At 45.9% G+C, this 24,426-nt stretch overlaps 2 protein-coding genes across 9 annotated transcripts in view; one reads left to right on the top strand and one right to left on the bottom strand.

Moving 5' to 3' along the window:
• SEC22C (SEC22 homolog C, vesicle trafficking protein) overlaps positions 1-7,107 on the bottom strand; it is a 155,591-nt gene extending 148,484 nt beyond the window's left edge. The window contains exon 1 of the mRNA XM_063924371.1: positions 7,051-7,107. The gene's annotated coding sequence lies outside the window, so the exon portion shown is untranslated. The remainder of the gene's footprint in view (positions 1-7,050) is intronic.
• A 126-nt stretch (positions 7,108-7,233) lies between these two features.
• NKTR (natural killer cell triggering receptor) overlaps positions 7,234-24,426 on the top strand; it is a 78,681-nt gene continuing 61,488 nt past the window's right edge. For 4 of the 8 annotated variants that reach the window (XM_063924362.1, XM_063924361.1, XM_063924360.1 and 1 more), the window contains exons 1-2: positions 7,235-7,369; positions 14,995-15,069. In XM_063924362.1, the coding sequence (XP_063780432.1) occupies positions 15,012-15,069 (58 nt within the window). In that variant the 5' untranslated portion in view covers positions 7,235-7,369; positions 14,995-15,011. Of the gene's footprint in view, positions 7,370-14,994; positions 15,070-24,426 lie in introns of all 8 variants that reach the window. The other 4 variants (XM_063924359.1, XM_063924357.1, XM_063924355.1 and 1 more) reach the window with 2 other exon arrangements.

Here is a 24,426-nt window from a genome sequence, read left to right as displayed (position 1 = left end):
ATTACAGAGTACAAATGCACATAAAAAATAGGAAAACAGTGACTTACAGTTGAATACAATATAGGACAAGTACAGGGCAGCTAAGCATAACTACACCAGTAAACATAGAGATAAGTTCCAGGTGGTCAAAAAACTGTGGGATCTGGGCGGTTGAGGATTATTAAAGTAAGAAAAGTATAAGCACATGAGGGAAGAGGGCCCTACTCGTGAGAGCTTACATTCTAAGGGGAGGGGTAGACAGACAGGGATGACACAGATGGGGTACATAGAGAGCGTGGAACAGAGGGTTATGTTGAGATTTGGCTACGTTTGGTAAAGAAATGGGTCTTAAGAGCCCGTTTGAAGTTTTGTAGAGAGGTGGAGAGTCTGAGGGGGAGAGGTAAAGAATTCCAGAGAAATGGAGCAGCACGTGAAAAATCTTGGAGATAGGAGTGGGAGGAAGTAATCAGAAGACAGGAGAGACGGCGTGCATTAGCAGAGCGAAGAGGACGGGTGGGAGAGTAAAGGGAGATAAGGTCAGAGATGTAGATGGGAGAGGAGTGGGTGAGTGCTTTGTAAGTGAGTGTGAGAAGTTTGAATTGGATTCTGAAAGGGAAGGGAAGCCAGTGGAGGGCCTGTAGGACATCAGACAAGACCTCAATCGGCGACTGTCTATTAAAACTCACATAGTTTATGACTGCATTTATAACAATTGCTTCTTATCCTCATTTCTACAACCTTCAGGTAATGACACACATAGTCGACAGGGAATATAGACACATATATCAGCATTCACATGTTCCCCCCATTCATGTATCATCAACTAAATGTGCTCCCCCATTTGTTGCAACCAAAAGCCGAAAAGAGCTTGGTAAAGTTTGACAGCCCATCCACAGACCCTTAATACGGGATAAGAAGGATTCAAATGTATACTTCGCAATACCTCGAAGCTTGATTTAAAACACGTACGGCACAATGATACATGACCCCTCAGACATGGATTCATACACACATGCTTCTACTATCTCACTAGGTCATACCTTTCCCACCTTCTCCTCTCCTCCCTTTACCCAATCATAAAAAGGTATATACATGATGACATATATTTTTCTGTTTGAAATGTTTTAGGAAGTGGCAGTTATTGATGACTGCCAAAGGGTGGACTGTCAAAGTCGAAAAATATAGCGACCTATGATGCCTTGTATTAACCCCATGCGCTTGCCCGCTGCACGTGCACATTCTCTCCCGTGCGTGCGCATATTCGCAGTTGCGTGACGGCGCCTCCACGGTCATGCGCTCAGGCGCGTGGTATGTGCATTTACGGTAGAGTTTGTGTGCGTCTGGCGGGCGACTCGATCGTTACATAGTTAATCCAAATAGTATATTTTATAGGTTATGGTCCCTTTAATAATATCTGTAAGTATGTTTAGTGTAACTGGTTCATGAACAAAGGAATTTCTCTTTGCATGATACAAAGGGTCAGACAGGGTCTGAGCGGTGGTGTTTAGTACCTAACCGAAGAGTATTTTATTAGAAACATTCCGGTGTTGGTTAGGAAGAGATCGGTCGCTCCAGCGTATAGTTATGTTTAAAAGAAGTTTATGGACTTTAAAAGTATTTGCTGTTTATTACACATGCAGGGGGAATCCAGAGGATACCTCCCACCTGAGCAGTTTGAAATAGTCACAGCCCACCTGTTCAAACAAACCTATGACCTTTGGTTATAATGCGAAGACAGATTCCTGTGTCCAATGAACAATAAGATTGTGGGGCCCTTTGTAGTGTACTGTACTTTGTGTATATAAGAAAAGCCAGCCTGGGCCAGCTCAGTCTACTCTCCACAAAAGGTTTTCATCATTGACTAACTAGAGAGCTGGTTCCAGGACTGCGCAGCGATCATTCCCCAGTGTGTAAGTTTTTCTCTGTGACCAACTTAATCTCTGTCTGTATTTGCCATACTCTCTCTCTCCCTCTCTGTTATTGTTTAGGATTAAGACGCTATTGTATATTTATGTCCAGTTATCCTCTTTAGGTGTTTCATGTTAGTGCTGTAGTGTATAAGCTGTTAACTGTATTTTTCCCTTTTTACATAGCTAAATCTCGTTAGTAAAGGTGTTGGAACCTCAGCAAGGTGTCTGTGTTTCTCTAGCTAGTACAAAGGGTTTCTGAGTATCTCAATCACTCAAACAGCTTGCTTAAATATCCAGGTTAACCAGTGGTATATCATTACAGTGTTACAATACTAAGGTTTACAGTGTAAGCATATTCTGTGTTTAAAGTTTATAAAAGTACTGTCTGTGTGTGCGCTCGCTGTGTGTATTCCGTACACCCAGCGCAGTGTGTGTACGTTACTTGCGTACCACGTGTGAGGTCTTCATACGCAAATAGCGTATGAAGTGCGTAGCACGTGCACGTGGTTTAGCGGCCACTACGGCTACACGGTATTAGTATATAGCTAATGTTACAAGGTAGATAACTGACTCTATCAATAATGAACTGCGGACTGTGAATGGTGGTTTAAAGACGTGGCTGAAGATGAAGAACTGCGGACTGTGGCTTGAAAGACGAGGCTGTAGATAATGAACTGTGGACTGTGACTTGAAGAATGAGGCTGAAAGACACGGCCTTGTGAACTGTGGGTTGAGAGACGAGGCTGAAAAGCACGGCCTTGTGAACTGTGGCTTGAGAGACGAGGCTGAAAGGCACGGCCTTGTGAACTGTGGCTTGAGAGACGAGGCTGAAAGCCCGGGGACCGACCGTGCCCAGAGGCCCTTACTGGGTCGGGGTTTCCAGGAGCGCTTCCACCGGCGGCAGTAGGTTAGAAATGGCAGGGCTGCAGCAGCAACTAAGACGGCAAAGCGGAGCCAGGGATAACCAGGACACGGCAAGAATCCTGGGAGCACAGAGCTATAGCACCTACAACTGGGTTGTAACTTGAAGCACTGGCGTCCCTGTCATAAACCAGCCCCCTTTTATAAGGAGAGATCTCCCTGGATTGGCTGGATACACAGGAAGGCTGCACTATGCTTCAGAATTGGTCTCCAACATGGCGGCTCCTAGTACAGCAGACCTTTCTGCTGGCACCCAGAGCCGGCCCTAACCAACATGATGCCCTAGGCAAGATTTTGTCTGGTGCCCCCTAGCACCACCACTAGTTTTGCCTCTGACCCTGCACCCCTTATCTGCTTGGATACAGATGCCTCAATACGCCATTTAGTAGGAGATGCCCGGCGTGAGTCAGCTCTGCTAACGTTGGGCACCCTTTTTTAATGAAAATGCGTCTTATTTGCATTACTATGTGGCTTATTTGCATTACTGTGGATATATCTGCATACAAAATGCTACATTACAGTGATTTCCAGGAATACACTGTAATGTAGCATTTCATATGCAGATACAGCCGCAGTCACACACAGAATATAGGCATGCTGCGTATCATTTTAATCAGCAGAAGCTGCTTGTGCCCCTGGGCATACCAAATGCCCTAGGCAATTGCCTAGTTTGCCTATGCCTAGGACCAGCTCTGCTGGCACCCAGACACTCCCCCGCCCCTGGTCTCCTAGCAACCGCCTTTGAGTGAGATCCGCTGCAGCGGCGTCCCGCCGCCATAAGCGGACCACTCACTGCCATCTACCCGCCGCAAGCAGACCCGCCACAGCAGCCCTTCTCCGCCGCTGCCTACAAACTGCCCGCACAGCAGACCTCGCGGCCCCGGCATGCCGGTAAGACCCCGGACGCTGACATATCTGACTTTAATTTCACTTCACAGTGGTCACATGGATCGTAGCAGCTAATTAATACCGCAATACAAAAGGTTTACTTTATATTGGTCTCCAGCCACTGTTTCTGGATTACAAATCCATTTGAGAAGAAAAGCTACATGTTTCTACTCAGTTGCAATTTATTACAGATCTAGTCACTATTGCTACTTTTTATTTTTATATTGATACTTGTATCAAGTACTGCCTTTTTATCCATACTATAGAAATGAGCATTTTACTGTTTAAACATGTGTAAAATAAATATGATTTAACATGATCCACCGGCAATTTATATATTTTTATTATTGTATATTATTATTGATTCTCTAGCGCGGCCTCTCCCTCCTTTTTACCCTATAGATTTATATCAATTGAGACTTGTGCAGATAGGTCTCTGGGGTCTGTCGCAATTGAGTCAATATCATCAGTATTATTATTTTTTTACACCATTATCCATTCGCGCCATAGGTATTTGTATTTTAGGAAGATAAAGGCTGCTGATAAATTCATAAGTGGGGATGAAGAAAAGTTTAAAATGTTATATTTACATATTGGACACTCTTTCCAGCTACTTACTGTAATGAGTGGTGTATTTTCTTTCTGCCCATCATTTGTGCTCACAGTGGGGCAGATGTATTAAACCTGGAGAAGTGAAAAAGCAGTGATAAGTGTAAGATGATAACGCACCATCCAATCAGCTCCTGTCAATTTACATATTGGAGCTGATTGGCTGGTGTGTTATCACCTTGCCCTTATCACTGCTTTATCCCATCTCCAGGCTTAATAGATCTGCCCCAGTGAAGCCACACCTCCTGTCATATGCCTGCCGCATCTGCTCCTGTCATTTGCAAAGGAGGGAGGCGCATTTACTAACTATGCAGATGTTCAATTTCAATTTGTAGCCAACTCTACATAGGTAGCAAAAAGAGATTTTATTTTTCCCCGGGCGCATTTAATGTTTGCGCACAGACGCAAATTGCAGCTGTGAATGGCGCCCAAAGTGTTTTCGGAATCTTTCTAATACGGGTGGACAGGAGGCTACCCGAACCTGATAATCTCTTTTGTTAGAACCGCTCCATAAGCTTTCTGGCATCGGCCCATCAAGATTTACAGAAATCTACACGCTACCGGAGCACCCGCAGGATTCCTTTCCCCAAAATAGAATGGGAAGGCAGATAGTGGCGTGTGCTTCTCCATCTGTCAGGACTAATAGACAGCACTAAATGGCTATATTGATGGCAGGGCATGCAATGTGAGTATGCCAAGCCTTTACAGAATGTACATCCCTAACTGCAAGCTGGAACAATTTATTATTGCTAAATTCCATTTAATTTGCAGTATTTCCAACACAGAGATAATCTATTTGAAGGGAGCATCACATACCGGTCTGCTTGAAGCAGATCTGGAAAATACTCTGAAACAGTCATAAGATCACCTTGGTAAATAGCCAAATTCTAATGGAATGACAAGATAAACGTAACCCTGTGCCATTTCTCATCAGCGTCCTGTTCCTATCCATGACTTCCTGGCTCACGGCTGGACGATTTCAGACCAGCCAAGTTCTGTGGTCCTGCCATGAGACAGGCGATTTGGAAACGGCATGCAGTTATGTGACCCCATGCATCCTGAACACTAAAAGGGACTATTATTGTCCACGACACCCACAGAGTGGGAATAGAACCTACGGCGAGCCACCGAGCAATGGGGCTTAGTTGCCTCCCCCCCAGCTTTCTGTGGCCGGGATCCCGGCGTTGGGAAGCTGACCGCTGGGATCCCGTCTGCCGATAACTCATACCCAACCCAAACGCTTCCTCATAAATCAATCAGAAACCAACCAAACTGAATGTGCTTTGATGATGAGTGAGATCGCTGCCCTGGGGAGCTGCTGTGACTGGTTACACAGATCCTTAGGAGCCGCAGAGGACAACCTGTCAGGCCTTGGATGTATGTGGCTTTTGACATTACATATACTAGCTTGTGAGGTTGGTTGACCTTCACCCAGTTCTCACCTTAACACAGCCATAAGGACTTGTTATACAGCAATAACTCTATACCAGGTGTGGTATGGAGGGTCAACAAGAGTTAGGTCGACAGTGTCTAGGTCGACCACTATTGGTCGACAGTAAGTAGGTTGACATGGGTTCTACGTCATGTAATATGGTATATGGTGCTAAATGTTAACTACTTGAAATGATGACAGCAGGAACGAATAGCACAATCCTCGTAGACAACAAATAGAGCTGCTTTTAATTACGTTCCTGTAGTAGATCAAAATCCAACATATATCATCATCTTTCAAGTGTCACTGGTTCTTTCCTCTATATCCTCTCTGTTCTCAGCGTCTCAGTCGTGACAGTCATAAAGGGAACGGAAAAAGCCCAAATCTAGTGTGGCACGTTCTTTTTAATAAAAGTTAACAAACTAGACAAAGATTTCATAAAATAGTTAAAAACAATAGTTCTTGTTTTAGATCCCATGCAAAACACAATATATGTCAGGTGGTATCCCAAACAGGTAAAAGAGGGAACAATTACCGGAAGGTTTGAGAACCTAGAAAAGTTCTCAAACAAGTGTAGATGAACAAAAACCTTGAAAAAGAACCCAGAAGGGTTTGAAACGCGTCGGTCCAGCGCAGGTGACCCTCGCAGTGATATTTAGACAGATTGAATACCGGAGACCAGAGGACCGTTTCCCGGGAGGCCAGTCTAGAGTTTTTGTTCATGATGATATACGCTGGATTTTGATCTACTACAGGAACGTAATTAAAAGCAGCTCTATTTGTTGTCTATGAGGATTGTGATATACGTTCCTACTGTCATAATTTCAAGTAGTTAACATTTAGCGCCATATACCATATTACATGACTTTTTTCTTTCCTGTGTATCTGTTGGGGTGTTAGTATTGTATAGGCTGCTCTGCGCACCTAAGAGATTGTCTTATCTTTCACATATTCTCTGACATGGGTTCTAGGTCAACAGGGACTCTAGGTTGATATGTGCTAGGTCAACATAACATAAGGTCGACATGAGTTTTTTCACTTTTTTTGGTGTAATTTTTCTTCGTAAAGTGACCGGGAACCCCAATTAGTGCACCGTGTTCCCGATTCGGGCAAGGTTACCGTTCCCAATTGTAGTCTACATGGATCGTAAAGTATGAAAAAGTAAAAAAATGTGTAAAAACTCATGATCTTAGTGACAGAGAATAGGTATCAGTAGTAATTATAAGCGAGGACTGACTGTAGTAGGTGACCACACAGGGCTAGGCGGATAATCATGACCTGGCGCAGACTGCACTCATGAAACATGCAAACCTCAGGGCATGCTGGGACTTGTAGTTCCCCAGTGGGTAGAGAACTGCCGCGGGTTGTCTGTGGCAGGCAGTGATACCCCCTCTCTCCACCCCGCCCCAACCCCCCGTCAAGCCGCAGCAGCATTAGCCAGAACTCCGCCACGTAGCTACTATCTGCTGAGGACGCGACTCCTATCAGGCACTGGCAGGGGCAGCCTCCTGCGTCACCGTACCCAGGCTACACCGCGGCTGAGGCCCCCTGAGTCCCGCCCACTCTGCAGAAGGAGCTGGACGTCGGAGAGAAGGAAGAGAGGAAGAGTCACTGGCGGCAGCTCTGCGGGGTAATCACCGGCCTAACATCCCTGCACCGGGGCCGCTCCCTGTACTTCATCCCGCTCCCTGTACTTCATCCCGCTCCTTACAGGGGGCCATCACCGATACCCACCGGCCACTGCCCAGGACCCAGTCCCCTCCCACCATGTGGAGACAGCCCAGGCCGGACCCCCCCGCCCCATATGGGGACAGAGGCCCCCCCCACCACACTGGGGGCAGCCCAGCCAGAGCCCCCCATCATCCCACCACACTGGGGGCATCCCTGCCAGAGACCCTCATCACCCTACCACACTGGGGGCATCCCAGCCAGAGACCCCCATCACCCCTCCACACTGACAGCCAGAGCCCAACCATCACACCACCACACTTGGGGTAGACCCCCCCACCACACTGGGGGCAGCCCAGCCAGAGCCCCCCATCACCCCACCACACTGGCAGCCCAGCCAGAGCCCCTCATCACCCCACCGGCAGCCAGAGCTCAACCATCACCCCACCACACTGGGGGCAGCGCAGCCAGAGCCCCTCATCACCCCGCCACACTGGCAGCCAGAGCCCAACCATCACCCCACCACACTGGGGGCAGACCAGGCAGAGCCCCCCCATCACCCTACCACACTGGGGGTAGAGCCCCCCCACCACACTAGGTGCATCCCAGCCAGAGCCCCCCATCACCCCACCACACTGGGGGCAGCCCAGCCAGAGCCCCCCATCACCCCACCACACTGGGGGCTGCCCAGCCAGAGCCCCCTCATCACCCCACCACACTGGCAGCCATAGACCCCCACCACACTAGGTGCATCCCAGCTAGAGCCCCCCCCCATCACCCCACCACACTGGGGGCAGCCCAGGCAGAGCCCCCCCATCACCCTACCACACTGGGGGCAGCCCAGCCAGTGACACCCATCACCTCACCATACTAGGGACAGCCCAGCCATAGACACCCATCACCCCACACAGGCACAACCTAACCTTCCTTTATTCTCCATACACCGTATAGTAGCTGACAGAATTAGTAGCTAGTCCTATCTATATATACACAATACAGTAATACTGACAATGACATTGCCATATATACATTGTGTAGTTGTATTACACTGACAGATTGCAGGTTTTCTTTTACTGAGGTAGCCTTTGAGCTATATGAAATAAATGTCAGCACTTTGGATCAGGGTAATTCTCCCTGCTTGTATTTTATATCATGTGTTTAATGTATACTATATCATGTACACTCTGCATGCATCAGCAAACTTTTTGATTCTTTGTACATATTAAGGCCGACTCCAGAGGACTCCAGGCATAGTGTAGGGATGGACATCGGAAGCCTGTTGTCAGATGGTGGCTAGGTTTCCGACATGCAGTTGTGCAATGATAACTAACCAGCACATGATAACCATTTGGTTTGCGCATGTGCATGAGAGACCCCCGTGGCTGGGCCAGATTTTTGGCAGCTTTATTGGAAGCGCCTTTCAGTGGCATTGAATGGGGAAAAAACAGTTGGTGCAAATGTCAACCATCCACTATCTATGTCCATGCACAGTATAGTCCAGCTATGAGTTAATACTCTCCAAAACCCCCTATATATAGGCTTACCATACCATCCCTTTAAGCCGGGACGCTTATGGATGACACAGGTGATGATTGATTACACCAGGTGAAATGCGGGCTTGAAGCCAGCCAGCCACAGAACCTGTGTAGTTCATTAGTGTCCCGTTTTAAAGGGATAGTATGGTCAGCCTACCTACAATATATAAGAATAATCCGTTTTGTCCCCCAATGATCTTGCTTTCCAAAGCATGTTCTCTGTGTATGATCAGAGAGCAGCTCAGTGGCTGAACCCCTCACTTGTCTATTTACTGAACAGAGCGTAATACTTTTAGCACTGTTGTAATCTGCATTTGTACCTTTGTGTCTTTACTTGTTACTCCTCTGAAATTATCGCCTTTAACAAATGAGCCCTAGAGAGGTCCTATTCTGGAGAGACAGCGGTATATTGCTTGGCCACCACCTCATCATTAATTATCCCATATAGATGTGCTAGATGCTGTAATTTGGTGATTCTAAGGCTGGGTACATACTGGTCGACATATCGTTTGATCAATCGATATATCGCTGGCGGATTGGCAGTGTGCACACCAGATATGTCTGTGAACGATGTAGTGCATCTGGCTGTGTGTACGGCCGACCTGACGGCAACGCAATAGGTTGGCAGCAGCAGCTATTAAATATGACGTCGCAAGTGGGCGGGCATATTCACATGACTGCTGCCAGACAAATCTGGTAGCTGATTGGTGAGTGCGTATGCACAAGGTCATTTGGGCAGACACCTGTGCCAATCGTTACATCAGTCGGGCGACTCGTATACTACTAATGAAACAGTAGGCCTATATTGGTAGGTGGGCTGACCGTTCATCTCCTCAGGGTCAAGCAATGAGCGACTGGTCCTCCTGCTTTGAGACCTGACTCCAACCTAATTATTGCAAAAAAAAAAAAAAGACACCCCCCCCCCCCCAATTACAGCACAGAGAACAGTCAATGTATACAGCAGATTCTAAAAAACAAAAGGAATTATCCTTTAACGTGCAAGCTTTAGCCGCTCCCTGTCATGTTGTCAGTGTATAGTGGGCTAGAGTAACCAAGGGTATATTTGTTCTGTTTTGCCGCACAATCTTTTGGCACTTGTGATAATCCTGTGATGTGTAGAGACGCGATACAAGTCAGCCCTTCCAAGAGTCACAATGTCAAATAAACAATTGATCAGAACGGTTGACTGCAATGAATTTGGCTACTGTCCATTAAGTGCCAGATGCAGCCGCGTATATAGTTCCATCACTGATGCCATACTATAGTCATTATATAAGGCTTGTTTCACCGAAACGTTGTAGCTGCAGGTTGCCTCCCATTCCCTGTGTGATAGGAAGAAAGAACAAGTGAGAAAATGTGTTTATGAACAGGATACTATCAAGCATGCACTATATACTTTTTATTTTATCAGGCCTTTCCTTATAGCGCCATTGTACGTCATCAAGCGTTGGCTGCTCTGAATGCTGCCGGCAGCTGTCCAATAGCCATAAGGCGAGTGAGTCCTTTTTAGTAGTACCGGAATCGTAGAACGGAATCCGGTCTCTAGGTCGACAGGGTTTGTAGGTCGACAGGGTCTCTAGGTCAACATGTTCTAGGTTGAAAGGTCGACATGAGTTTTTCACGATTTTTTTTTCCTTTTTTTGAACCTATTCATACTTAATGATCCACGTGGACTACGATTGGAAAGGTAATCTGTGCCGAACGAGGGGACACTGTGCACTAATTGGGGTTCCCGGTCACTCTACGAAGAAAACAACACCAAAAAAACATAAACTCATGTGAACCTAGAGATCCTGTCGACCAATAGTGGTCGACCAAGTTACTATCTACCTTCCATACCACACCCTCGCAGAACATGCAGCAGGCTTTTCTGGAGCATATTACCCCCACACCCTAAGATTTTGTGTGTGTCCATGTCGCTGCAATTCTATAGGCTCAGCGAAAGCTTTAATGTTCCATTTCTGAATGTATCTGAAGTGAGAAGCTCTTTACTCTTCAGTTCTAGATCTCAGGGGTGGAAGCTGTTTGCAGATTGAAATCTCCTGCATGTCTGAAGACTTGTATTTTTAGAGCATTTAGCATAAGCCACGGCAAAGCATTTGGATTTATGACCTCAGACAAGTAGGCTTTGAGAAGAAAGATTTACACCTAAGTCAACACTTTGTTGGGGAGTGTTTATTCCTTGGCTGTAATTCTGCTTTTAGTGTGATTACAGGTAGTGTTCTACGGATATACAGATTTCACGTGTAATAGTAGTAAAGTCTTGTAGCACATACATTCAATATATTATTGATTAGTTTGGCTTCCTACCCATGTATCAGATCTGTTGTGACCAGTGGGGTCGATTCAATTCACTGACAGTTGAATAGCTCCGCCGCTATTCAATACAGCGACAGGTGACCCTCAGTTGTCGGGAATTCTTCTCTCACCCCCGGGGGACGAGAGAAGAAACCCGACAAAAGTGCTGCTGCGCGGCTGGCGCAAGGCTGATTCTGTCGGGAATCAGCATCGCGCCGGGGAGTTAAGTCGGAGAATGCCCGTTGTCCCAACAATTCAGCCTAAGTCCACGAGAACGGGCCTTCGCCGACTTAACTAGAGCTGAATTGAATAGCGACAGGAGCTGATTCCCGGCGCTATTTAACTGTCGCTGAATTGAATCGACCCCATTGTGTTGATAACTTTACAGTTTGAAACAATGCATAGAGCAGGGCCCTCCTACCTCTATGGCTGTTTGTAATAACCAAGTTATGTCTTATCATTGTGTCCGGTTGTAAAGCGCAACGGGATTTGCTGCGCTATATAAGAAACTGTAAATAAATAAAATAAATAGAGCTTACAGTTCAGTCTAATAACCATTAGCTCACTCGCTATTAGTATAAGATTATACGCCAATGTCTTGGAGTTTGTTGTCCTGTGGAAATCTCCCAGTTCTGCGTAAATCCATTTCCATACTTGCAAAGTGCTTTTTGTTAAAACTATGACTTTATGGGGCCGATTCAATTGTTTTATCCCGCAGCTACCACTAGGGGGCCCAAAACAGAGCAATTCAATTGTTCTGTTTAGACGCCCGGTAGCCACAGGGACATTGCATCTCACAGCCCCTGAGGCACTTTAGGCATCTAAACAGTTCCGTTTAGACAGGAAAATTAGACGGTATCCGGTTGATAGACGGTGTCTAGTTAGACAGTCAATAGATAGACACCACATGTTAGACAGACATTAGGTCGACAGGGTCAAAAAGTAGACATGCAAAAGATAGATTTTTATTTTATTTTTTTATTTAACATGTTTTTGGACTATTTCATACCTTCTCTATCCATGTCTGCACAGAGTTGATTATAAACCTTGTGGAGAGCGCAGCCACCGAGCCCGAAGCGTGGCGAGCAAAGCCTTTCTACAATTGGGGAGTCCCAGATGACAAAACTATCCACACAGATAACAAAAATGCAAAAAACATGGTGTCTACCTTTTGTGTGTCGACATTTTGACACTGTCGACCTTTTTCATGTTGATCCTCTGACCCTGTCGACCTAATGTCTGTCTAACATTTGGTGTCTATCTGTTGACTGTCTAATTAGACACTGTCTATCAACCCACACCCAAATTAGACGCCCAACACTTTTGGATCAGCCCCTTATAGAGCCTGGAATAATTCTTATTTTGTTTGAATGCATGTTTTCAGATGAAGTTTAACCCCTTCAGTGGCAAGTTTTTTAATTTAAAAACATACCCTTGGGGGAGTGTTTTTAAATTAAAGTGGGAGAGGGGGAAAAGGTGTAGGGGGAACGACTGATGGGGCAGGGCAAGTTAAATCGCCTGACCATCGCCCGCGGGGATCGCCAGCCCCAGCGCTGTTTCCCGGACGCTTTGCAGCGCCCAGGAATCAGCATAATGCATTTTACTGCTAAGCCCGCCCCCCAGCCAATAGGATTCCGGGGGGCGGGCTAAACTCTATAATGGAGTATACTGATTCCCGGGCGCCGTGTACGCTGCTTGGCTGTCCCTGGGACATCAGTCAGTAGTATACCCGGAAATCTTTGTGGATGCCAGCGCTGTCATCGCCGGCAAGCCCGGAAGATTTCCGGCCATACCACTTAAGGGGTTATTAGAACTACATTGTCTAGGTAAACAGTCAGCAGGTCGACAACATATGGGCTACAGGTACAAAAGGTCAACAGGGGTTAAGGTCGACACAACAGTTGTGTTTTTTAGGCCAAATATTGCATATTCCATGTAATGTGACCACCATCATTACAAACGTAGACCCTCGCTGGCTCGCCAATGTTCCAGCAAGGTTACTATTCCCAATAGAAGTTCATGTGGATAGTAAATCCAGCAAATGTTGGGAAAACATGTGAAAACCCCCCAAAAAACAAGAGTTGATTATTTGTATGTTGACCGTGTCGATCTCATGCAGACGTGTTGACTGTCTACCACTACATTGCTGAGCTATCACCCGGATACCATCATTTCAGTATCAAGCTCACATCTGCTGTGTATCATACGGTGGAACGTCTAGCTTATACGTTGCGTTTCTCAGTACACTGCTGGCTCCGGATGCTATAAGTGAACTGCAGGTTGTTATTTCTGCATGTTACATTGTGGAGATCTGCTAAATTCTGTTAAAATCGAATGTATGCAAAGTAATCTATATGCGGAACCCTAACGGCAATAGAGGCTACTATTATTTTGATTAAATCTTGCACTCTCGAGTCTCAGTGATGTCTGTTTTACTCAAGGGGGGGTACACACTAGAGAGATGTGTGCTGAGTGATCTATCACAGACCTCTCGGCACTCAGCGTGATGTATGCTGAGCGAGGGGGGAAGACGGGGGCGCTCACTTCACACAGCGCTGAAGTGAGTGTCCCGCTAGTTTGAGCATGCACGCAGGCTCTATCTAGCACCGGCGATAGCGATGAGTGAGGCTGCGCATCGCTATTGCTGGGGGACATACACACGAGAGATCCGTGCTTAAAATCTAAGCAATGTAGTCAGATTGCTCAGATTTTAAGCAAGGATCTCTCCGTGTGTACCCCCCTTTAGTGAATTTGATAAAATTATGTTGCGCCTCGGCAGGTCGGGGGTCCCCCAAGAGGTGTGTGGGGAGGGATGAGAGACGGAACCCCTCCACCTCCCACCCTTTTTTCATTTTCTTTTATGTATGATAGTCATTATCTGAATCTGACATATGGTGCTTTATTTGATGGAGAAATCTTGCTCCACCAACCATGATATGTATCAATGTCATGCTATGTCTCCTGTAAGGATTCTGTTACATTTACAGGATGCACTTTTATGGTTCTTATCTGTTGGAGACTATGCCTGTAGTTATTGTACTATTGAATTGTAGATGTTGCATTTTCTGCTGGAGCATTGTCCATTGTAATTGTACTGTTGTAATCTATACTTTGTAGTACATGTGATGTTGCAATAAAATCATATAAACAAATATATATAAATATATTTTATTTATTACAGCCACAGAACAGTCGCCAGTATTGTAATTAGGATACGGATACTAAGATCACGTAACTTGAAGTTTAGAAAAGTTACAGTATAAAGTGACTTTTAAAGCAGTTTTTTTTTCTTTTAAGCTTGAAATGAGTTGACGATAAATATATTTGCTAGATGGTCAGCTCATTAATATTCATGCCGTGCGCTTGCACCAATGCTGTTCAGTATTATTCTGCTGAATTGCTCCTTTCCTTGGATAAACCTGTATCTCCGACAGCCCTTGCGGTGGCAATGTAAGGAAGACGTAGAGCGGCCGTTAGACTCTCCTGTGTAATGTTACATATAAGGCACTGGGTATGCCTCTGTGATGCTGGATATAGAGTATACCTGGAGGAGGGGATTGGGAAAGTAGTTAGGGAGGCAGAACCTGTTGTACTGGATGCATTTATATTGCTGGTGCTTATTGGGACAGTGATAATCTCACAGATCCGTTTCCTCCTGTATGAAGCCTGCTGCCAGTTGATGAGGGCACAGAGCTCTGCACCTCGATTGTTTTCCCTTATCTTGAACTTTCCCTTTTTCCTGTCTGATTTGAAGGTTGCGCTTCAGCCAAGATGGCAGAGAAAGCTCGCCCCCAGTGCTACTTCGACGTGGAGATTAACCGGGAACCCGGTAAGTAACACCGCAGTGTAATCTAGTTTAAGTTAAACAGTCAGTCTATATTTCTTGATACAGGAAACTGCTACTAAATACGTTTTTGTTTTCTGCCGAGGTTGCAATATTCTCCCTGTGGGGTTTTTATAGGTAGAAATAACGTTCTTTGCATTCTCACTGAATTTTCACACAGTTCCGTAGAAAATAACATCAGTTACTGTTCACTTAACATATGGTTGACTGAAATGTTTACCAGATGCCTTGTGTTTTGTGCTCCTCTGAGATTGTACAGATGTCTCCTCATACACATAAGCTTTATGGACCTTATGCTGCAATACCCGTTCTGTGCACTTTCCACCATTTTCCTACTTTTCCCTCAATTTTGCACCTTAATTCGCATAGTGTATTCGGTACTTAGGATTCATTTTTGTTGCAAAAAACTTAGCGTAATGTTGCAGGTAAAGCATAACAATGCGTGGCGCAGGTAACTCGCGTTAGACCTGTCTTCTGCATTTTTAACACTTAGATTGTGCTAGTCTTTCCTGCATTGCGCTAGTCTTTTTTTCTCCATTGTGCATCTTCAGTTACTTAAAGTGTGCTAGGTACTTAGGATTAGCATTTTTGGTATAGTCATGCAGAAAATTACATGGTGTGCTAAACTGAGCGATTTAGCACAGCTTTGGGGGTAGGTTTATATCGATGCAAGCATTGTACCTGCTGTTAGTTCCGTGATACCATCTGCAAGCACAACTTGGAATGAAATCTTATGATTGTCTTTGTTTTGCTGCTGGTGGTTGCAGCTTGGAGGCCTTCTCGGGTGCAGAACACACACACATATATAGATTGTAGCAACACTCGTTTGCAACGACAAAGGACACCCGGCTGTGACTATTTGCACTTGCACAATGTACAGTTAATGGGTCGCAGGTGCGATTATAAGCAGACGCGTGTACACGCACCGCACAAAACTGGTCGCAGGGGAGAGTAGCCGCAGCCACAATGCGTTTGGCTACATCTGTATATTTATGTACTTAAACATCCTGATTCTGCTGTATGCCAAGACTTCTCTGAGATGCAGAGCTTCTGACTTGTACCTTGAGGCTGAGCTAATTATTCTGGAGAAGAGCTGAAAATAGCTTATGTGGAGTTACAATTACATGTTGCTTCCTCCTTAGTTTACCAGCTGCAGATTTCATTCTGCTGCTGCCTATGACTGTACATACTGCTATATACCACAATGGAGCACTTGTATAATGATTTACATATCTCTGAAGAAACTGGCATGTTACTTTTATAATGATTGCGTATGAACTGGTCCCTGAGGCCCAACGCTGTACAACAAGAGAGCTCTTGTGATGTTATTTACATAGACTGAGATACCTCTTCCTGCGGGGATGTGCGATCTGGACATACAGATGTAGAATGAGTGACTGGGAGGATATGTCGGCACTGTATGCACTGATATACTGAGTGACCTGTATGTACAGTATACACTGAGATACTGAGTGACTGGGAGGATAGGTGACCTGTATGTACAGTATACACTGAGATACAGAGTGACTGGGAGGATATGGGACCTGCGCGTACAGTATACACTGAGATACTGAGTGACTGGGAGGATAGGTGACCTGTACGTACAGTATACACTGAGATACTGAGTGACTGGGAGGATAGGTGACCTGTACGTACAGTATACACTGAGATACAGAGTGACTGGGAGGATATGGGACCTGCGCGTACAGTATACACTGAGATACTGAGTGACTGGGAGGATATGTGACCTGTATATACAGTATACACTGAGATACCGAGTGACTGGGAGTATATGTGACCTGTATGTACAGTATACACTGAGATACCGAGTGACTGGGAGGATATGTGACCTGTGCGTACAGTATACACTGATATACTGAGTGACTGGGAGGATATGTCGGCACTGTATGCACTGATATACTGAGTGACCTGTATGTACAGTATACACTGAGATACAGAGTGACTGGGAGGATATATGACCTGTATGTACAGTATACACTGAGATACAGAGTGACTGGGAGGATATGGGACCTGCGCGTACAGTATACACTGAGATACTGAGTGACTGGGAGGATAGGTGACCTGTACGTACAGTATACACTGAGATACTGAGTGACTGGGAGGATAGGTGACCTGTACGTACAGTATACACTGAGATACAGAGTGACTGGGAGGATATGGGACCTGCGCGTACAGTATACACTGAGATACTGAGTGACTGGGAGGATATGTGACCTGTATATACAGTATACACTGAGATACCGAGTGACTGGGAGTATATGTGACCTGTATGTACAGTATACACTGAGATACCGAGTGACTGGGAGGATATGTGACCTGTGCGTACAGTATACACTGATATACTGAGTGACTGGGAGTATATGTGACCTGTATACACTGAGATACTGAGTGACTGGGAGGATATGTGACCTGTATATACAGTATACACTGAGATACCGATTGACTGGGAGGATATGGGACCTGCGCGTACAGTATACACTGAGATACAGAGTGACTGGGAGGATAGGTGAGCTGTACGTACAGTATACACTGAGATACAGAGTGACTGGGAGGATATGTGACCTGTACGTACAGTATACACTGAGATACTGAGTGACTGGGAGGATATGTGACCTGTACGTACAGTATACACTGAGATACAGAGTGACTGGGAGGATAGGTGACCTGTACGTACAGTATACACTGAGATACTGAGTGACAGGGAGGATATGTGACCTGTATATACAGTATACACTGAGATACCGAGTGACTGGGAGTATATGTGACCTGTATGTACAGTATACACTGAGATACTGAGTGACTGGGAGGATATGTGACGTGTGCGTACAGTATACACTGAGATACTGAGTGACTGGGTGTATGTGACCTGTATATACAGTATACACTGAGAAACTGAGTGACTGGGAGGATATGTGACGTGTGCTTACCGTGTACACTGAGATACTGAGTGACTGGGAGTATATGTGACCTGTATATACAGTATACACTGAGATACTGAGTGACTGGGAGGATATGTGACCTGTATGTACAGTATACACTGAGATACTGAGTGACTGGGAGGATATGTGACGTGTGCGTACAGTATACACTGAGATACTGAGTGACTGGGTGTATGTGACCTGTATATACAGTATACACTGAGATACTGAGTGACTGGGTGTATGTGACCTGTATATACAGTATACACTGAGAAACTGAGTGACTGGGAGGATATGTGACGTGTGCTTACCGTGTACACTGAGATACTGAGTGACTGGGTGTATGTGACCTGTATATACAGTATACACTGAGTGACTGGGAGTATATGGGACCTGTGCGTACAGTATACGCTGAGATACCGAGTGACTGAGAGGATATGTGAGCTGTACGGAGAAGTGACCTGCACGTACAGTAGGATGTGGATCATATAGGGTCGACCACTGTTGGTTGACAGTGACTAGGTCGACACCTGAAATAGGTCGACATTAGAGATGAGCGGGTTCGGTTTTACTCAGATTTACCCGAATCTCCTTATTGGCTCACAGACGTCACGTGTTTTGGTTAGCCAATGAGAAAAATCCAGAAAAAAAGAACTTGCGATAATTCTGGCATGAAGAACCGAGTAAAACCGAACCCGCTCATCTCTAGTCGACATGAACAAGGTCAACATGAGGGTTAAAAATAAATAAAAAAAAATTGTCGTTTTCTTCATAAAGTGACCGGGAACCCCAATTAGTGCACTGTGTCCCCTCGCATGGCTAGCTTCGCTCGGTTACTATTCCCAATTGTAGTCCACGAGGATCGTAAAGTATGACCGTTCAAAAAATTTGAAAAACTATGTCGACCTATTGGTCGACCAGATACCGCACAGTATACGCTGAGATACTGAGTGACTGGGTGTATGTGACCTGTATATACAGTATACACTGAGATACTGAGTGACTGGGTGTATGTGACCTGTATATACAGTATACACTGAGATACTGAGTGACTGGCAGTATATGTGACCTGTGCATACAGTATACACTGACATACCGAGTGACTTGGAGGATATGTGACCTGTGCGTACAGTATACACTGAGATACTGAGTGACTGGCAGTATATGTGACCTGTGCGTACAGTATACACTGAGATACTGAGCGACTGGGAGTATATGTGACCTGTGCGTAGAGTATACACTGAGATACTGAGTGACTGGGTGTATGTGACCTGTATATACAGTATACACTGAGATACTAAGTGACTGGGAGTATATGTGACCTGTGCGTAGAGTATACACTGGGGTCGATTCAATTCGGCAACTTATGAATAGCGCCGGGAATTAGCTCCCGACGCTATTCAATTCAGCTGCTAGTTACCCGCAATTGTCGGGAATTCTTCTCTCATCCCCGGGGGATGAGAGAAAAAACCCGACAAAAGCGCTGCCTCGCGGCCCGTTCTCCCGACAATTCAACCTGTTTAGTCGGCGAGAACGGGACATCGCCGACTTAACTGGAGCTGAATTGAATAGCGGCGGGAGCTAATTCCCGGCGCTATTCATAAGTTGCCGAATTGAATCGACCCCACTGAGATACTGAGTGACTGGTTGTATGTGACCTGTATATACAGTATACACTGAGATACTGAGTGACTGGGAGCATATGTGACCTGTGCGTACAGTATACACTGAGATACTGAGTGACTGGGTATATGTGACCTGTATATACAGTATACACTGAGATACTGAGTGACGGAGTATATGTGACCTGTATGTACAGTATACACTGAGTGACTATGATATGTGACCTGTACGTACAGTATACACTGAGATACTGAGTGACTGGGAGTATATGTGACCTGTGCGTAGAGTATACACTGAGATACTGAGTGACTGGGTGTATGTGACCTGTATATACAGTATACACTGAGATTCTGAGTGACTGGGAGTATATGTGACCTGTATGTACAGTATACACTGAGATACCGAGTGACTGGGAGGATATGTGACCTGTGCGTACAGTATACACTGATATACCGAGTGACTGGGAGGATGTGACCTGTGCGTACAGTATACACTGAGATACCGAGTGACTAGGTGTATGTGACCTGTGCGTACAGTATACGCTGAGATACTGAGTGACTGGCAGTATATGTGACCTGTGCGTACAGTATACACTGAGTGGCTGGGAGTATATGTGACCTGTGCGTATAGTATATACTGAGATACTCAGTGACTGGCAGTATATGTGACCTGTATAGTGTTTACTCTAGGATTTTTTTAGGGCAGGGTGCTGATCACGGGGAGGGCACATTTTTCATTCGTGAGGGCACATTTTTCATTCGTGAGGGCACATTTTTAAGTTAGAAGGGCAAAAATAGGTACATACTATAACGCTTGGTGCTCCCATTCCTATAGGTGAAAGCATGGACAGTGCGCGCCGGAATTTTTTTTAGGGGCGTTGTTTCGTGGGGAAGAGGCGTGACCACATAATAGTACTAAATAACATTATACCACACAATAGTGCCGCTTATACACATTGCACCAGGTAGAACCTCCTATACACACTGCGCCAGGTAGAGCACATTATACATATTGCGCATATTGGAGAGAGCACTGAGGAACACTGCACAAGGGAGAGAGCACTGAGGAACACTGCACAAGGGAGAGAGCACTGAGGAACACTGCACAAGGGAGAGAGCACTGAGGAACACTGCACAAGGGAGAGAGCACTGAGGAACACTGCACAAGGGAGAGAGAGCAGTTGGGACAGTGCTGGGGGCAAGGAGGGGATTAGGAGCAGGTAGTACTGTAGGCAGTGTTAGGGGTATGGAGGCATTAGTACCCAGGATACCCACTCCCCAATTACCTTTTAAGATCAGCTCCTCTCTGAGATGTGTGTATGCTGGGCACTATGTGTGGACATAGGATTGTATGTATGCTTGGCACTGTGTATGGGAGGGGGGGGGGTGTATAATGAGCATTATGTGGGTATGGAGGGTGTTATGGCCACTGTGGGGTGTGTATGCTGGCAATGTGGGAGTGTACATATGCTGGGCACTGTGTGGGCATGAAGGGTGTAGAATAAGCACAGTATGGGTAATGAAGGGTGTTATAGGCACCGTGGGGGTGTACATATGCTGGGCACTGTTGGTGTATAATGAGCACTGGGTGGGTATGGAGGGTGTTATGGGCACTGTGGGGTGTGTATGCTGGGCACTGTGGTGGTGTACATATGCTGGGCACTGTGGGTGTATAATGAGCACTGGGTGGGTATGGAGGGTGTTATGGGCACTGTGGGGTGTGTATGCTGGGCACTGTGGTGGTGTACATATGCTGGGCACTGTAGGTGTATAATGAGCACTGGGTGGGTATGGAGGGTGTTATGGGCACTGTGGGGTGTGTATGCTGGGCACTGTGGTGGTGTACATATGCTGGGCACCGTATGGGTGTATGTTGTCCACTGTGGGGGTATTGGGTGTGTTTATGTTGGGCAGTGTGGTGGCATGGGTGAAGTAAATAAAGGGCACTGCCCCAGCCCCAACCATTTCTATCATTAGCCGAATTACGCCCCCCCCCCCCGGTTAGTTGCTTACAAGTTTAACTTTGTCCCCATGGAGTACAGCCGCATGTAGCCAGAGACATGCCTACAAGATGGTGAAGCTCTGCAATACATGCATTGGGTGAGGGGGCGCGTTGCTCACAAGTGACATATCTACCAGAACAGTCTCCCAGCCCTGCCGTACCTTTAGTTACAGCAATGTTACCCGCTGTCAGTAGGTTCCGGAGGGCGGAAGCAGAGAACCTAACCCGTTCCAGCGTCTCCGCTATTTTCCAAGCGACCTCCCACCAGCAAAAAGTAGTGTAGTCAGTCCCTGGAGCAGCATGCTGGCGGGCAGGGAGGAGGGAGGGACGTCTCAGGCGGGCTTCGATAGCGAGACACTGCAACTGGATGGGGAGACGCTGGCGGCACTGATTGGATGATGAGACGCTGGCGGCGATTGGATGAGGCGGCGCTGCCGGCGGTGATTGGATGAGGAGGCACTGGCGGTGATTGGATGAGGAGGTGCTGCCGGCGGCGATTGGATGAGGAGGCGCTGCTGGCGGCGATTGGATATAGCGCATATTTTGCGATCACACGGGGGGAGAAGTGACAGCGCGGCGGGGGGAGAAGTGACAGCGCGGCGGGGGGAGAAGAGCAGTCCTTGGCAGGGCGGGCACAAAAGGGCAGGGCGGCATTCTGTCACTCAAAAAAGGGGCAGGGCGCAGCGCCCTGCGAAAGAAGCTTAGAGTGAACACTACTGTATATACAGTATACACTGAGATACCGAGTGACTGGGAGGATATGTGACCTGTGCGTACAGTATACACTGAGATACTGAGTGACTGGCAGTATATGTGACCTGTGCGTACTGTATACACTGAGATACTGAGTGACTGGGAGTGTGTGTGACCTGTTTGTACAGTATACACTGAGATACTGAGTGACTGGCAGTATATGTGACCTGTGCGTACAGTATACACTGAGATACTGAGTGACTGGCAGTATATGTGACCTGTGCGTACTGTATACACTGAGATACTGAGTGACTGGGAGTGTGTGTGACCTGTTTGTACAGTATACACTGAGATACTGAGTGACTGGCAGTATATGTGACCTGTGCGTACAGTATACGCTGAGATACTGAGTGACTGGCAGTATATGTGACCTGTGCGTACAGTATACGCTGAGATACTGAGTGACTGGCAGTATATGTGACCTGTGTGTACAGTATACGCTGAGATACTGAGTGACTGGGAGTATATGTGACCTGTGTGTACAGTATACACTGAGATACTGAGTGACTGGGAGTATATGTGACCAGTGCGTACAGTATACACTGAGATACTGAGTGACTGGGAGGATATGTGACCTGTGCGTACTGTATACACTGAGATACTGGTATACTGGTACAGTACACAATGAAATACTGAATGACTGGTAGTATATTTGACCTGGGTGTATTCCTGCAATGCAAAGTTAAATTAAGCCAGTAATTGTACTGTATTATGTATTTAATTAGCTTCGTGACCTATTTTGCTGGCTGAATGCAATTATGTGTCTTTGATATGCAGTTACCACAATGATGGGTCAGATGTGTGCGCACCGTGCTCGCAGTGACATCACTAGATGCACCTTATTGGCATGGAGTGAAACTGCATACTTCATCCGCTCTGTTAATGGACATCATAGCCACCCCTAACTATTATGTAGCTGGGTGAATATAGTGTTCACTCTAGGATTTTTTTAGGGCAGGGTGCTGAGCATTGAAGAGGGCACATTTTTATCTTGAAGGGCACATTTTTGATGTGACGCTTTGCGCACAAAGCATAGCGCATATGTTTATAGTTTTTGTACATACATTTTGCCCTTAGTAAATCATATACCCATGCATACATATAAGACACCTAACATCTGTACTGAGAAACATACTGTGTATGTCCAGTCTTCTTGAAAGATCGGCTGTAGTATATACATAAGTAGATAATTATTATTGTCTTTTCCAGTGCTGAAGTAGTTATAATCCGTATGTGTTATAAAACAGAAAAGTTAAACAATGGGTTAAAATATATAGGAAATAAATAAGTCTGTTCTACTAGGGAAATACTGTAAGCAGTACATGCTCACTGCTTACCCTGTTCTTTCCCTCTATATCAGAGTGCTGTGTTATTTACAGTGCCTCCTCTGCCATCCAGTTGGCTAAAGGATAGAAATTGTTTCCAATTTCAGAGGTGGGCAAGGAGTAGACGACAACATTGTAACGCACTCTGACTGCTACATTCTGTATGGGATCCGGTCTGAAGATCGACAGTATCTAGGTCGACAATGTTTAGGTCGACCACTATAGGTCGACAGGGTTTCTAGGTCGACAGGGTTTCTAGGTCGACAGGGTTTCTAGGTCGACAGGGTTTCTAGGTCGACAGGGTTTCTAGGTCGACATGTGCTAGGTCGACAGGTCTAAAGGTCGACATGAGTTTTTCACATTTTTTTCTTTTTTTGAATTTTTTCATACTTAACGATCCACATGGACTACGATTGGAATGGTATAGTGTGCCGAGCGAAGCGGTTGCACCATGCCCGAAGCATGGCGAGCGAAGCGGTGCACTAATTTGGGATCCCGGTCACACTACGAAGAAAATGACACACAAAAATAAAAACCTCATGTCGACCTTTAGACCTGTCGACCTAGCACATGTCGACCTAGAAACCCTGTCGACCTTCCATCCATGTCGACCTAGTGACTGTCGACCTATAGTGGTCGACCGAAACATTGTCGACCTAGATACTGTCGATTTGATGAACCACAACCATTCTGTATACAAG

Source organism: Pseudophryne corroboree, chromosome 5 (genome assembly GCF_028390025.1).
Source record: "Pseudophryne corroboree isolate aPseCor3 chromosome 5, aPseCor3.hap2, whole genome shotgun sequence".
NCBI classification, from domain to species: Eukaryota; Metazoa; Chordata; class Amphibia; order Anura; family Myobatrachidae; genus Pseudophryne; species Pseudophryne corroboree.
This window is presented reverse-complemented; position numbering and strand designations above follow the sequence as displayed.